Genomic DNA, 15067 nt, shown 5'->3' with positions numbered 1-15067 from the left:
TACTGAAGAAAAGAAAAACCTAAAGTATTTGCTTATCCTTGTTATTTTCTTTCCATGTCTAAATAGAAAACGTAGCCGCTCAATTACAGTAGCTTTAGATAACATCAACATCAACTACAACAGCTTCAACCAATGCCAATTTCAGAATGAAGCTGAATATCACTACTTGTACTTCTTTCATAGTTTTTAATGACAATATATATAGCTTAATGATTAAAGAGTAACATTATCGTGCGACATTAAGTATCTTTTTGAGTGATTAAAAGTGAAATCCTTAAATTCATCAAGGTATTATATTTGTATCCATCTCAAATCCAGTTTCCACAACTTTGCCACCCTTCTGATCATGTTGGTTTCCTACCAGTATGTTTAGGTAAATGATTTTGTACAAGTATAAAAGAGTATGCAAGTTCCAATCTAACTGCTGGTATATTGTTCAGCTGATGTTGTGGCAGGATTGGCTGTGTGGATGTGCAAAGGTCTCTCTTGCCTTTGTGCCAAAACAAGAGATAGTGATGATCGCCCGATATTTGAATAAACAACAAACCAGGTGAGAATAAATCCAAGTTTTATTTCTGCATGGCCTTTGTTATTAAGTTAGTTAACGTTTTTGGGATTCAATTTATATGATTTAAAAACTCACTTTTAATGAGCATAGTTTAGAAATTTAAATTTGTATGTATTTTTTACCAGGGAGTTAAGAAACCAAGTGGTTAGATCATTTCAAAGCACATTATAGTAACACTGTATTCATTGTTTCCCCATCAAACTGTTGTATTAAGAGGAGTGCTGGCGAAGATCAAAGTGCCTTATGATGGTTTGAATTTTTATCCCCGTGTAGTTTAAAGTATGATATCATGTAAGAATTAATGTTGTTTATTTGTCATCATCTGCACAAGCTTCCCCTGCATCACCTTGGAGTTTTGGTTTGTTCTGGTACTCCAAATGTTAAATTGAATAGAATTCTATTCATTTGTATCTTGTATTCAAATACACGCGCGCCTAATCCCTTAATCTTACTATTTTGGATTTTCCCTGTGTATGATTCTGACGTACGTACTTATACACTTATGCCAAGTCTTTTTAGACCATAGCTCAGATATATACATATACATGTTAATATAGCTTTTCTTCAGTTTACGGATGTATTATGCTTTGATATAGTGTGCTTAATGGAACCAGAAGATGCTCGTATACCGGCTGAGCAAGACGTGGATGCTATAATTCTGATATGTTCGGAGACTAGAATTGAATTTGATGAAAACCGCTATCTTTATTTCTGTACATGTGGAATCTTCATTAGTACAAGTAACTCAAGATAAACAAGAAACGTGATGATATACCAACTAGAACGAGGTAAGTCTTCCTATGATAACCACATTACATAGTTGTCGTCATATGCAAGCGCGTCCACATTAGCTATTGTTCTTGAGAAACCTAAACTAGTCATCTAAATAACAGCTGGGATGAAAAAAATTTCACGGAGAACTGTTTTTCCACGAACGTGCGATCTTTTTTCTTTCCTCTCCTCATATTTTCCTATGTCAATCACATAAATTCTACTTACTGTTTGACATTATTTAACACCCTTTGGTTTATTTTGTATTACTGAATTTCCATTGTTGGTTTTAATTGATGTAGGAATTTGATGATTCAAACTTGCCTGCTAGTTACTGTTGTGGAATTAGATGATGACCGAAAGCTTGGTGATATTATGATCGGGAAGGTGATGAATTAGCCAAAACCAGGTGTTAAGCCTTTTCGGCACTGTTATTTTTGGATTCTAGTATTCTCTTAGGCCAATGCAAGATTGTTTTGGGATTGTTTATTTAGCAATGTGGTTTGGGATCTTCTTTCTTGGATGTTATTTGGACAAAGAATATGTATGAGATTGAGTTTTTACAATATATGTCACTTTATGAAGTTAAAGATCTTCTTAGTTTGCCCGATTACTCTTATTTACAACTTATGAAAAAATTAAAAATGTATGAAAAAGAAAAAGAAATTGCTGTCAATTAATTGACAAGCAATGCCCGACAAAATTTATTGAAAGGTAGGGTTTGTTGTTTATTATTAATGATTACTGGCAGTAGGTGACTATCAATTAAGATTTTTGACACCTCAAAAACTGACAGGCTGTCTGACGGGTAAGGTCTGTCAATAATCTTCGTCACCGACAGATCTAGTCCATCGAAGAAGGTGATTTCTGGTGTAGTGTATAACCGGTCATAACCTATAGTGTGTAGCAAGTTGTAGTTAGTCACAAGATACTTTGTGTAGCAAGGTGTAACCGTTCACAAGCTCACAAGAAAGTCTGCTATAACTATCTGAAAAAAAGAGTCTGGTCCAAGTCTTCGATATAAGTAAGGTTCACAAGCACAAGTCATTAAAGGTCGATATGTGCCCGCGTTGTTTTGAGTACAAGCTATATTGGGAAGTTAGTTGTAATCGGTCACAAGCTACTTTTGGAAGAAAGGTGTAACCGCTCACAAGCTAACTCGGTATAAGTATAACTGGGGAAGTAAGGTGTAACTAATCACAAGATACCTTCGGGAAGCAAGGTGTAACCAATCACAACCTACATTGGGAAGCATGATGTAACCGGTCATAACCTAGTTTAGGAAGCATGGTATAACCGGTCACAACTTACATTATGAGTTATGGTACAACTGATCTCAAGGAGCAAAACCGAGTTTCCAAATTCACATATCTCTTTATGTTTTGTGTGATCTTGGAATTAGGGTTTGCTGAGAGAAACTTCTAGATGTCGACATCATTTGAACATGTACATAACTCTTATCATTAATTGTTCAAAGATATTCCTTGATGCTCAAGGTGATCCTCTGGAAAATATTATTAATTAATGTGTTATACTAATAATAAAAGTTTTCTATGAGAGATTTTGGAAATATGGTTTGGTATTTAAGTGGAAATAAGAAAACCGAAATTAGGTACCTTAATGTTAATATCTTGAGAATATTTTCGGTTTTGGAATTTCCTTTGTAGTCCAAACAACCTTGGTTTATAAATATTTGAGTTTGTATTTATTGCAAACTATCCTAAGAGTCATGAAAACTTCATTCTTGTTTCTGGTGGAGCCGTCTATCCGGAGAGGAAAGTACCATAATTAGGCGAAATCTCTTATGACCGCGCGTTTAAAGACTTATGTGGATCAAGAAGCTCTACGAGTACCGTTGGTGGAACCTAGATAATTGCATTGTTACTTAAGTTTTCAATTATTTATTTGATTGACTAACGGTTGTTGAGACTTTGATTGCACCTAGTTTATTTATTCTTGAGAACCTTCTCTTCTGATATAAGGCTCACTCAAACTAGATCAAAGTATCGACGGGATCTTTAGAACCATTTTCGAATCTAAGACATCTTGTTATAATCCTTTGTTAACAGACTCCGTTCTGTGTGATTGATCACAAGAGGATTCAAGTTGTGTTGTGTAGGTTATTGAAGGAAATAAAAGATTCAAAGACGAAGAAGAGTTTCTTTTTAGTTTTCGTATCTTTTGGATTTAGTGCACAAACCTTGATCGGATGGGATCCAACTAGATTCATGTTTATCTTTGGTAGACTTGATTGTCTAGTTTTGTAAGATTGACATCGCTTTATAGTTACTCTTTGAGTTCATATTGATTGATTGCTAATGTAGATATTGATTTTTTCGGTAATCAAAGTTTAGATTGATCTAACCAGACAAAGGAGTTTATTAGTTCTGCGCAACAAATCATAATATCTTTTAGTAAAGAGTGATTAGAGTGGTTATAAAACAGATTCTTCCTTTGCTATTTGGAATATGATCCAAAGGACTTGCTATTCACGTGCATGAATCTAGAAATCGAAGGAGCAGAGATACTTAGGAAACTAAGCAGCTATGCACTTAATTACTGATCCAACATTCAACATATTCGCAAGCTTAGGATTGTCTGTTGTGCATAATAAGAAGCAAGATTAGAGTGGTCAGAACAAAAATGAAGTATAGATTAATGTGCTTGGATTGATGACAAATTGGAGGAAAGTTGTTTCTCAATTAGAAGAATATGGAAAAAATTTGTTAAAAACAAATTTTAACAATGCAAACAATGGAATATTGAAAAAGGAAAAACAACAAGAATACATTTGTTAAAAACGGAAATATATATATATCAACGGATTTTTCTGATAATTTTTATTTAATTGTGTTCAAAACAAAATACAGTTAGTCAAAAACAAGCTTACACTAAATAGTTTTACGATAGATAAAAATTAAGGAAGTCGTCTAAATTTATATTGAAAAACAGTCAAAAAATTTATTAATGATTTTAGTACTACCTCCGTCCCACCAAAGATGACATATTTCAAGTTTACATATTTCTTAAGGCAATAATGAAAAATTGATATTTTTAGGTACTATTTCCAATTAGTTATATCCTTATGGATAAAAATCTGTAAAATTCAAGAAATCATTCATGGGAACTTTTTTCCTTACTTTCCCTGCTCGGGTTTTCGTTCTTGTTTCGATATGGAGAGAACAAGTCTTTCGATAAGAGATCATATTAACTGAATTTGGGAGACTATGTTGGAAATTAGATTTAATCTCTTAATCTAAAATTCAGTTATGCGGGTTTCATTAGATTATTGAATTTGGGTTTATTCAGGATATAGAAAAATTGTATCTCGCAGTGCTAGTTCAATTTAGAACTGGCAGCTATCCTACGGTGGGATAATCAAGAAATTGCATTAGGTAACATTATACTTAATACTATATTTTGGAAATAAACCAACATATCTTGCCAAATCCGAATATTATTTTTTGCACACCATGATACCCGTAATAACTTTGTAATTTTTCGAAAATCTCAACAACCATTATTATATGTGAATCTGGTTATATACTTCTCACCTCGGTCAATAATGTTTGCTTTTCATGGACATCACTTAAAGATCCTAGTTCAAATTCCATGGATGTTTATTAAAATCCTTTCCAACTATGATCTTTGATTTTCTCTTGTCTTCGTAGTTGCAATCTTGAGACGATTTGACAAATCATTCTTGTATATATATATATATATATATATATCAGTAGCTCATAACAATTTTATGTGCTCTTCTACAACCATCAACCTAAAATTATTTAAATTGGTAATTAATTGATCATCAGTAAAGAAAGAGAATGTGATTTGAGGTCAGTGTACTACTGTAACATAACATGTTATTGTAAATGGAATCAAGAAGAGGTATGAAAACCTATATACTAGTTTGTTTGTTTTTTTTTGACCTTGCTCTATTAATCTTAATATATCAAACTATGATGAATTTTATTATGATGGATATGAGCCCCTACTAATAGGGGTGAATGCATAACACTGGAAAAAAGTTGAGGAATATCATACATGATCATAACACAAACAAACATTAAAAATATTTTCGTAACAAGAGATTGAAGGAAAGATATTCATGATGGTAGCCCCCCTTATATGATTCTGGAGAAGTTTTAGAAATTTACACCGCAAGAAACACATGGTTATATGAGCTCAGTTTGTGGTAGTTATTTCAAAAATATGGTATATAACTGTGATTAAGTTAATAATTAGCTGATGTCATATTTTGATTATCCAACAGTGGTAAAAAAAAACTGCTAGTTTTATTTTGAATTCGCACTATGAGATCAAAAAAAATTCCGAGAGATGAGGTAGAGTAAGTGTATAAAAATTATAATTTCTGTATTAAGTAACTACTTTCTCAACCTAATTAAAAACAAAAAAAAAAATCATAAACATTTCCAAGGTTACATAAACGAAGAGCCTATATAATTAAAGGAAGCAAACGGCAAAATTATTCATTTATGATCAAAAAAACAACCAACCACTTGAAATAAAATGTTCAACAAAAAATAATTAAATAAACAAGAAGAGGACATGAAAAAAAAATACATGACAATACCCACAACAACCAACTAATGATCACTAGCATGAAATACTGACCAACTTGGTTGGTTCTTCGTTGATGAGAGCTAACAAATCCTCCAAGTTCTAAACCAGAAAAACCTGATCAACGTTCTTTCTTGGGATCAATTGGCTTGTTTGATCTCGAGGTTTTTTTCTTATTATCAGTAAATCTCTTGGTTTTTTTCTTAGCATCATCCTCCTTGCTTCGGAAAACGCAAGGATAATAAGTAGACACTACCATTCTGGCAAACAACGGAAATTCCAACAACGCAAATAAGATTATCGTAACCAAACCAAATATTGCCAATGGAACTGGAGCCCACCAATATTTATCCCCGCAAGCAAGGGTAAATGCTGCAGCAAAGGCTAACAATATGCCGCTCATAGAAAAGAATAGAGTTAGCAGCCCAATTATGAGTTTCTGTAGCAAAGATTTGTAAAAATCATCTTCAGAATAACGAGAGGTCATGATTGCTAAAAACATGAGAACCGATGTAACTGACGCGAAAAGAGAACCACAATCACCTATTGCAAACAATAGAAATATCCACTTGTTCAAGAAAACTGGGAGACCATTTTTGGGGTCACCAGTATCACCAATGTTACCACCTGGGACGGTGAACACGGCTGCAAACGCAACTGTAGCAATAAGTGTGGCAACTACCATGCAGGAGCCGGATGTATCTTTTATCCACTGCTCTCCTTTCTCCACCAAGTCTCTATGTTGCTCCGTGAATATAGACTTGGCTGTTTCGTCGTTTTTATTTCTCTGGTACTTATAATCTGGATGTATAATTGCTTCAACCCCCTGATGAATTTATGAGATTACTTTTAGAAACACTACTTGATAATAAAGATGCAAATAATTATAAATCAAAATAACGCTTAGCAGCTCTAGTGAGAAATCAGACTGAAACTTGTTAGGTGGTAGAATGCATATTACGTACCTTATACCACTGTACCTCTCGTTGTAATTGTAAAGCTGTGCCGGATACCAAATTTAGTTTAGCAGAAGGCGCAAGTCTTGCAGCGTAGTGTAAGATGTTGTTACCTTTATCATCTTCCCTAGAAACTAGAAAACCTCTATCATTTCCACTGGTTTCCAATATGAGATTCAAAATATTTTCATCTCGTTCTTGAACTGCCATTTGTATCATTGTGAGATCATTAAATTTATCCCAAATCAGGTGAGGGTATTCATCCAGACACACCGTTACAAACTCAGTGATCCCATATTCTATTGCCGTCTTCATAACTTCATTTTTATTTAGATAAATTGTTACATCTTGCCCACTAGGGATTGTTTGTTTGATATTTCTTACCATATGATTAACCAATTCCAAGGCTTGTTGGTGGATCACCTTCTGACTATATAGACGTCTGACAAGAGGTGCTGGATTAACAAAAGAAGAAGTCAAAACAATATGTATAGAAGTAGAATTCGTCAGTTAATCGATAAGCAGCCTAGATTCACGGACATAGTAAAGTGATCACCTCGGGCATAGTAAGGCATGATATAGTTCAAAATGAATTTTTTCACCACTCCTTTGGCTTTTTTATTTTCAGGTGAGGGAGCTTTTTTGGCTTTCAATTGATTCTCTACATCTCCTTCCTGTCCATCTGAACTCTCCCCTCGGTTCTCTTCGTATCCGGTGGTGCCTTCGGAAATTTCCAAAGAGTGATTCTCGGTTTTATAATCTAGGGAAGATGATCTGTCCACATGAATTACTGCACCCCCAACATTTGCAAGATAGTTACATTGAATCCATAAAGTACAAATAAGAAAAGAAAAAATGACATTTGACACACCTTTTCTTACACGACTTCTAAAGACGGAGACCGTTGGTAATGGGATGTGTATCAGTTCATGTAAAATAAAATAATCATCACTGCTGGATCTCTTAATATCTATCCTAGTAATATTGGTACTCGCATTTACCAGCTATATTTTGTTGATGAGTTCCGAAAATAATTGCCTAGTGCAAATATTACTGTATGGAGGAACAAAAATTGTTAATGGAGGAAAGGATTATGGAAAAAAGTAAAAATGTGGCATTTTAAAGATTTATACATATAAAAGTGCATTAAAAACTAGATTAGTTAAATTTGGGATAAAACAGTTAGAAACAGGAGTGCTTCTAAACAGACCCTCCTTTTGGACGACCTAAAAGCCACGCACACAAGAAATAGATGTGCGTAGACCACTAGACCCTATCTCTGAGGAATTATAAGGGATGCTGGTTTTTAGATCGTCCAAAAAGACGGTATGTTTGGGATTTTCGTACAAATAAAAGCACGTAACAATTAAACTAAACAATTTAGAAAGTTTTCCTCGCGTGGGAACTTTGTTTCATCCTTTTAAAGATAGTTATGTCTTGCCAAGCTATACAATAATACAAGCCAGTGGAAATTTCTGAGGAACCCAAGTTTGATTCCTCTTTCTTCTAACAACCCATCATTAAAATTGTATATATCTATAACCCAAAAAGTATAATCTACGGTTGAAAATAACAGTTTAGATTGAAATTAAAATTTCAATTTCTCATATGGACTAAAATAACCTTTATCTGTTATATATTATTAACAAAAAAAAAAATTAACATAATTTCTTTAATAACGGTTAATTAATCTGGACGTTTTTTTGGGCATCTTTTTAGGGCGGGAGTTTCTCCTTTTTCTCTTTCCTTCTACGATGTTCACTTTCATAATGGTTACCTTCTTTTTCTCCCTGTTCTATTATTCCGGATATGCTCTCTTCTCCTTTTTTTTCACGGTAGAAACCCTTATCTTTCTCCCAGTTTTATATTCTATTTCCATCTCTCTTCTTTTTCATTGTAAAAAGTTCCAACGTTAGACCTTGTTAATGGTCTGTGAATAATAAGTTGATAGCAACCTTTATGTGTTTACTGTAGAATTGCTTTGTAGCCTGTGAGTGTCTACTACGAATCCTACTAATCGTATGGAGAAAATAATAGCTATCTGGAGCGTTGGTTATCACTTGTCATCACGTGGTACTAAGGATTAGAGAATAGCCTGCCTATAGAGGTAGAGCAAGGTACAGTACTTTATAAGCACGACAATGGTGGTGGCAGGGCTAATTATAATGTAATATCCAAAAGATGCAATCCCAATGTCTTTGTGGACATTACTTCCATTTTTTGCTTGGGTAGCCTCGTGAAAAATTAACTTGATCAATTTTTGAAATTTAATTAAAGTGATCAAAATTTTATTTTTCACCTTGTGTATGGATGATAGGTTGATTTTTCACATCATATGTTTGGATGATATGTTGATTTTCACATCATATATTTGGATAATTTGGTCTTTCACTTTATAAATGGATGATAATTTATCTTTTCACCATATATATATGGATGATAATTTGGTCTTTCACCTTATATATGTACGCTATTTTGATCTTTCACCTTTATATATGGATGATAATTCGATTTTTTTCACCTTATATAGGGATGATAATTTGATTTTTTTCACCTTATTGCCTTATCTTCACCAAGGAAGACAACGAGACAAGTCCAAATCCAAATCCAAAGTCTTTTCCGATAGCAAGTACCGGGTCGACTAGAAAATATCTTCTAAGAGTCGTACATAGATTTTACGTCGGGTCAACTTGCACTACGATAACGAGATAAGTGTCAATATGAATTCTGTGTGCTATAATGGAAAATGTTCATAATTCTGATTTTCATCTGTCATGAAATGTGAGAATTCCGAATTTCCTTAAAGTTGATAACTGTGATTTTCACACTTTATCAATTGTGAAAACTTTAAACTTCGGCAAGAGTAATTTGTGAAAAATGGAATTTTCCTAAATCTCATAACATGCTTAATTTAATTTGATGATTGGGGTTTCCTTTATTTTTTTTACCCACGTTATGGATGTGATGTGTGGACAGGAGGATGTTTGAATCCTATAATCCATTTAAAAGTATTAATTTGACTTACCTAAACTAATTAGGAGAGATAAACAAGGAAGAGTAATTTTAGCCTTTAGGAAAAGAATAATTCTATTAAACTTAAAATTTTCACCGTAAAGAGCAATTTTAGGAAAGAGTAATTATAGGAATAAAATTTTCTATCTCCAATTGTTTTAGATTTTTTTTTTTTTAAATCATTAATTTCCTAATTTGGTAGAAGGTTATTAATGTAATCAACTAAAAAAATTAGTTATGGGTTTCTAATATATGTCATTTTATTGATGGGTTTCTAATATAAAAGAAAAAAGGATTGGGCTTGAAATAAAATTCCCCATTAATTAATAGTTGTTTTTTTTTCTTTGAACAAAGAATTATTAATAGTTGTTTGACAGTTTCATAATTGTTTGAATATTTTGTTTCTCTTCCCCGAGTTCCTCTAGTTAAAATTTGTTCTCTCTTCCTATCTCTTACTAATCTCCTTTTTACGGAATTTATGTTTTTTTTTTATTTCCTGTTTTCTCTTCTGTTTTCTCCTATTTTTCTCCTAGTGGAGGCTTAGGTTTCTTTGTCCCTAACGCTTTGGAGCGATCTAAATAGCAAGGTTGAATAATTAGAAAAACAAGTAGACACTAGCTAGTATATGAAAATCGAAACTAGAGTGCCCATAATTACTAACATGAATAGATGTAGCCCTGCAAACGAGATAGGTTTGCCCCGCTTTCAAATGCAAACGGCCTATCAATAAGAACCTTCAATCCGCCAACTCCTCTGGGTCCATCGGTTGGCTCAGTAACCAGTTTTGGGAACTTTTCGACAAGAGCCAATGCCAGATCTACAAATAAAACAGTTTTAGTAGTTAAAAGAGTCAAATTAATTGGAAAATAAGCAAAGTAAGACGACATAACCGCTAGCTTTTCTGACGCACCGTAGAAACCGGATTCGATTGCACTGCATAACAGCTCAGCACCATTAGGACCAGAGAATGGACTTGGGTATTCATCCCTTGTTTTAGTGTAAAGATACTTAACAGTGTCTTTTTGTCCATCGCTTACATGTACAATAGCAGTTTCAAGTGGTATCCTGTCATATTCATCGCGCATCTGGGTAAGTTTTAGATTCTTGCTTATGATTTGTGCGGCAGCCTGTTTTTGTCCATGTAAGGCAGCCACATGAAGTGCTGTGGAACCATATTTATCCTTTATTTCCAGGGCTTCAGGGGTCATGCGTTTCACGAGCTCTTTCACCATCTCCAGATTATCCCTGCTTCTTACCGCTATATGCAATATTGTTTCATTGTCGCATGTAATTGCTATTCCAGCAGCTTCTGGAAAATATATCGTCAGTAATTCAACAACTCGGCCCTTGTTCCCCGCACATACTTTGTCGTATAACTCCTGATACTCATCCAAAACATTGTTACCATCCAGATCTGTAACAAGATTTTTTTTATCAGAAGGTTTACATTATTGCAAAGCTCGGTATATGTGTCAAAATTAGACATATTGTAGGTAAGAGATAAAAGTATCCTTACCAGCCGCAATGATTGGTTTCTTTTCGGGATCAGCCTCATCTTCTTTTTCGTCTTCACCGCCGGCCTTATTTTGACGATTGAGTACTTCCTCTAGTCCCGATTTAAAACTTGTGGTTAACTTTTTTAACATGTGTTCCTGGCTGCGTTGTTGAGATCCAATGAGTTCTCGCAGTGTGTCTCCTTGAGATTCATGAAGTTTTTGCAGCATGTCTCCTTGAGATTCAGCAATAAGCTTGCAAAGCATTACCGTTTCCAGTGATGGTTCATCACCATCTTCCCTAGACATGGCGATTTTGGAAGTGTGATTAATTGAAAACTAGCTAAAAGAAAGAAAGAAAGCAAGAAAAAGAAAGAAATGGCAATCAAGAGATGGATAGAAATGAAAATAGATAGCTATATATGTATATATATATATAAGACAGATAGTGAACGAAGTTAAGGGATCCTTAACAGTTAGCAGTCAGCAATAATTCGATGCAAGTGGTTAACTAATAATGTTGATGTTGATTGATTAACAAGTGTTTATTGTTAGTATTAGTTGTATCGATCCACGAGAGATAATGTTCAGTTGACTTATATTTCTTCCGTTCCCCTAGAGTTGGAGCACGCATTGGGTGTACATATTGTTAAGATCCAAAGACTTGGTGCATTGTATCATCATCATTGTTTCTGAATACCAAGTGATGGTGAACTGGAAGGAAATATATATTAATCCTCCTTAATTTGTTTTGTACTTTTATAGCTCCAAGCTTGTTTTTGTACCGTTGTTTTTCTTGTACATTCTAACTTAGGTGGTACTTCTCTATGTCGCTTCTTTGTTTCTTGTCTGATGCATATTTTATTTATATATTATTATTTTTTTGATCGATAAAAAATTTGATGTTGACGAGTTTCGAACTAAGATTATTGATATCATTACCCAGTAAATTTACAACTATAATACAATGATACCCGAATGCATTTTCTTTATCGATGAAAAAACGACTCTGTTTACGTTCAAGAACTGCATTCTATCAGCAGGGTGTTGGGCACATATATACCAAGGGTAAGGCTAAGGAGCTAGTGATGTGATCACTTAGGATATATGTGATCGCAAATGTACAAAATACTCGCCCTTAGTAGCATAGGATCATGAGGCCATGAGGCTATATTATATTATAACAAATTTTGAACCGTACATGCATTTGCGGTATTCCAAGCCGCAGAATCATGATTGAGTATCGGAAGGGATTATATATATTCAGAGAAAAACAAATCTGAACTTTTTTGTGTGAGAAAAAATACATAAATAATTTAATAACCCTTTGAACTTAGTAGGTAAGTATGAAAAACTGGCCACATATACTTGACTACCACTAACATACACTACGTTAGCAACTCATTTCTTATGTTTAATTAGCTGTAGAATAAGTAAGGTTAATGATAGAAAGATTGATTAATAACTCGTTCAGTGCATGACAATTACATACAGCCCATCCAAATAAATTGAAAATTTCTAATACAACTGGTCGAACAAATTAATAATATCGGCCGTGCCCCTCGTGGGAGCACATGAATACAGCTAAGTTATGAGTTAAAAGATTTGCAGTTGCTGGTTTCGATCGAGCTAGAGATATCTTCATCAACAACAGATTAATTTAGTCTATGATACCCAAATCGCGATCATTATTATATCATTTGTTCACACCTAATAAACAACATGTTTGGTGATCTTTATCATGTCATTAGTTACCACCTGATTAGATATATGATTGTGAGAGTTGAGTTGATTTTTTGTTTTCTTATGAGAAAAAAGAGTTAAGTTGAATTGTAACCTATTAGCAAAAGTACCTGACAACCTTAATCGTACCTTATTTTTGATACGCGATTAGTTGTTAAGACTTGCAACAATTAATGCAAGCACGTTGGCACGATGTCCTCGAAATAACTCAAGCGGCGTCAGTAAACCGAATTGATATTAGGGATGGTCATGGGACGGGTATGCCAATCCCAGTCACTATCCCATTCCTAAAAAAAGGAAACCAAACCATACACGTCCCGTTATCCATATGAATTGGGGCGGGACGGATATGGAAAATACCCATATGGAGCGGGTTTTTTATGGATTACCCGCAACACTGAGTTAATACATAAATTCTATAAATAAAATAAATAATAGAATAGACAATTACAAACTTTTGGTGGGCAACCTAGCAACAAGCTGGACACCAACACCTTAAATTTGTTTATAATCAAAACTTAATATGATTCATATAAAAATAATAACGTAAGAATAATGTATTCTAAAATTTTTAATTCACAAATCCATCTTAAAGTAAACAAAAGAATCTTTAAATGATTTATTAGTTTTTCTACTTTTTCCTTTCTCATTCTATCTACGTCCACGTTAATCATTTCAGTATCTGCTTTATTTTCTCTATTTTAACTTTCAGAGAATATTTCCGATCACAACAAAGGAGCGAAAGTGATGAACATAAAAGAACGATCAAGAATATAATAAATGGAAGAAAGCTCGACTAAATGGTGGAAGTATAAAAATTCGATACAAATTCTTGCATAAAAGCCTAAACCCCTATGATATGAAAGCTACAGGGCGGGTATGGGGCGGGGAACTTAAATCCCATCCCGCTAACTTAAGTTTCGGGTATTACTCATACTCGACCATTCCCGTTTGTGCAGGTAAAATCCTACTCAAACGGGGCGTGTAACCACGGGGATGGGTTTGGGTGGGACAAATGGCCATCCCTAATTGATATTTATGACAACGTGTGTCACATATATATGTGTGTAACATAACTCAAGCAGAGTTTTTTTTTTCGAAGAAAAGGTTATATTAAAAGAGAAAAAAAGAAATACAGATTACAAAGCTAATCACTCTCTCATGAGAGTTTCCCAATTGCTCCAAATGAGATTAGGGAACAAATTTAAAAGAATCTGTGTCACAAGATCATAAGACAACAAGTTGCCTAACAAGATCAATATTCTGCGCAATATTTTTCTGGTGACCACCAAAGACTCTCCCATTTTGCTCCTTCCATAATATCCAACAAATAACATAGTGAATAATCTTCCATACCTCCTCCCCCTCCATATTCAAGCAACGTTAATAGAGGTTTTTTTTCTAATTGTACAAATGCTTATTTTGTGGTTCTGTAAGTTACGCCAACATTAACGAATGAATTCCCTCAGGAAGAAGTGGATTATAGATATAAGCATTACAATTGTTTTTTTCGGGTTCAAGAGGATAGGATCGTGTATTTTTCTATGGTTTAGAATCATGAATTTATTTAGTGTATGTTAGATCCTAATTATGAGATAAACTTCATATGCAAGTAACTTATGAAGAAAGTTACGTGGAAATTTCCGAAACCTTCTTTTAGGTTAGTGGAAGTTAACATGAACTAGGCGGGCTTTGTAGCTCTTTCCAGAGGGTACAAAAAGTTATCTTACACACCCATATGGAAGATAAAAATTAATTACTGAAATTAGAAAATGCAAAAAAATAATAGGAAACAGGAGAAATAATGTGCATTTGGGCTTTTTAAATTTCGCTCTCTATAAATGCAAAACTAACAAAATCATTCGTATCATTTATTAATTTTTACATTTTCAGTGTATTGACTCTCATGCAAAATAATAAAACCCTGTAAGTTTTGCTCAGAC

The 15067-nt window shown here is 33.9% G+C and overlaps 1 protein-coding gene across 1 annotated transcript; it reads right to left on the bottom strand.

Moving 5' to 3' along the window:
• Positions 1 to 5870: 5870 nt before the first annotated feature.
• LOC113339404 lies at positions 5871 to 11747 on the bottom strand. The gene is made up of 6 exons (XM_026584686.1): positions 11405 to 11747; positions 10799 to 11302; positions 10550 to 10705; positions 7433 to 7666; positions 6886 to 7331; positions 5871 to 6746 (listed from the first exon to the last, which is right to left on the bottom strand). Exons 1-6 carry the CDS (start codon positions 11688 to 11690, stop codon positions 6042 to 6044), a joined length of 2331 nt encoding a protein of 776 aa, XP_026440471.1. The 5' UTR covers positions 11691 to 11747; the 3' UTR covers positions 5871 to 6041.
• Between the last annotated feature and the right edge of the window lie 3320 nt (positions 11748 to 15067).

This window comes from Papaver somniferum, unplaced genomic scaffold (genome assembly GCF_003573695.1).
Source record: "Papaver somniferum cultivar HN1 unplaced genomic scaffold, ASM357369v1 unplaced-scaffold_21, whole genome shotgun sequence".
Lineage (NCBI taxonomy): Eukaryota > Viridiplantae > Streptophyta > Magnoliopsida > Ranunculales > Papaveraceae > Papaver > Papaver somniferum.
This window is presented reverse-complemented; position numbering and strand designations above follow the sequence as displayed.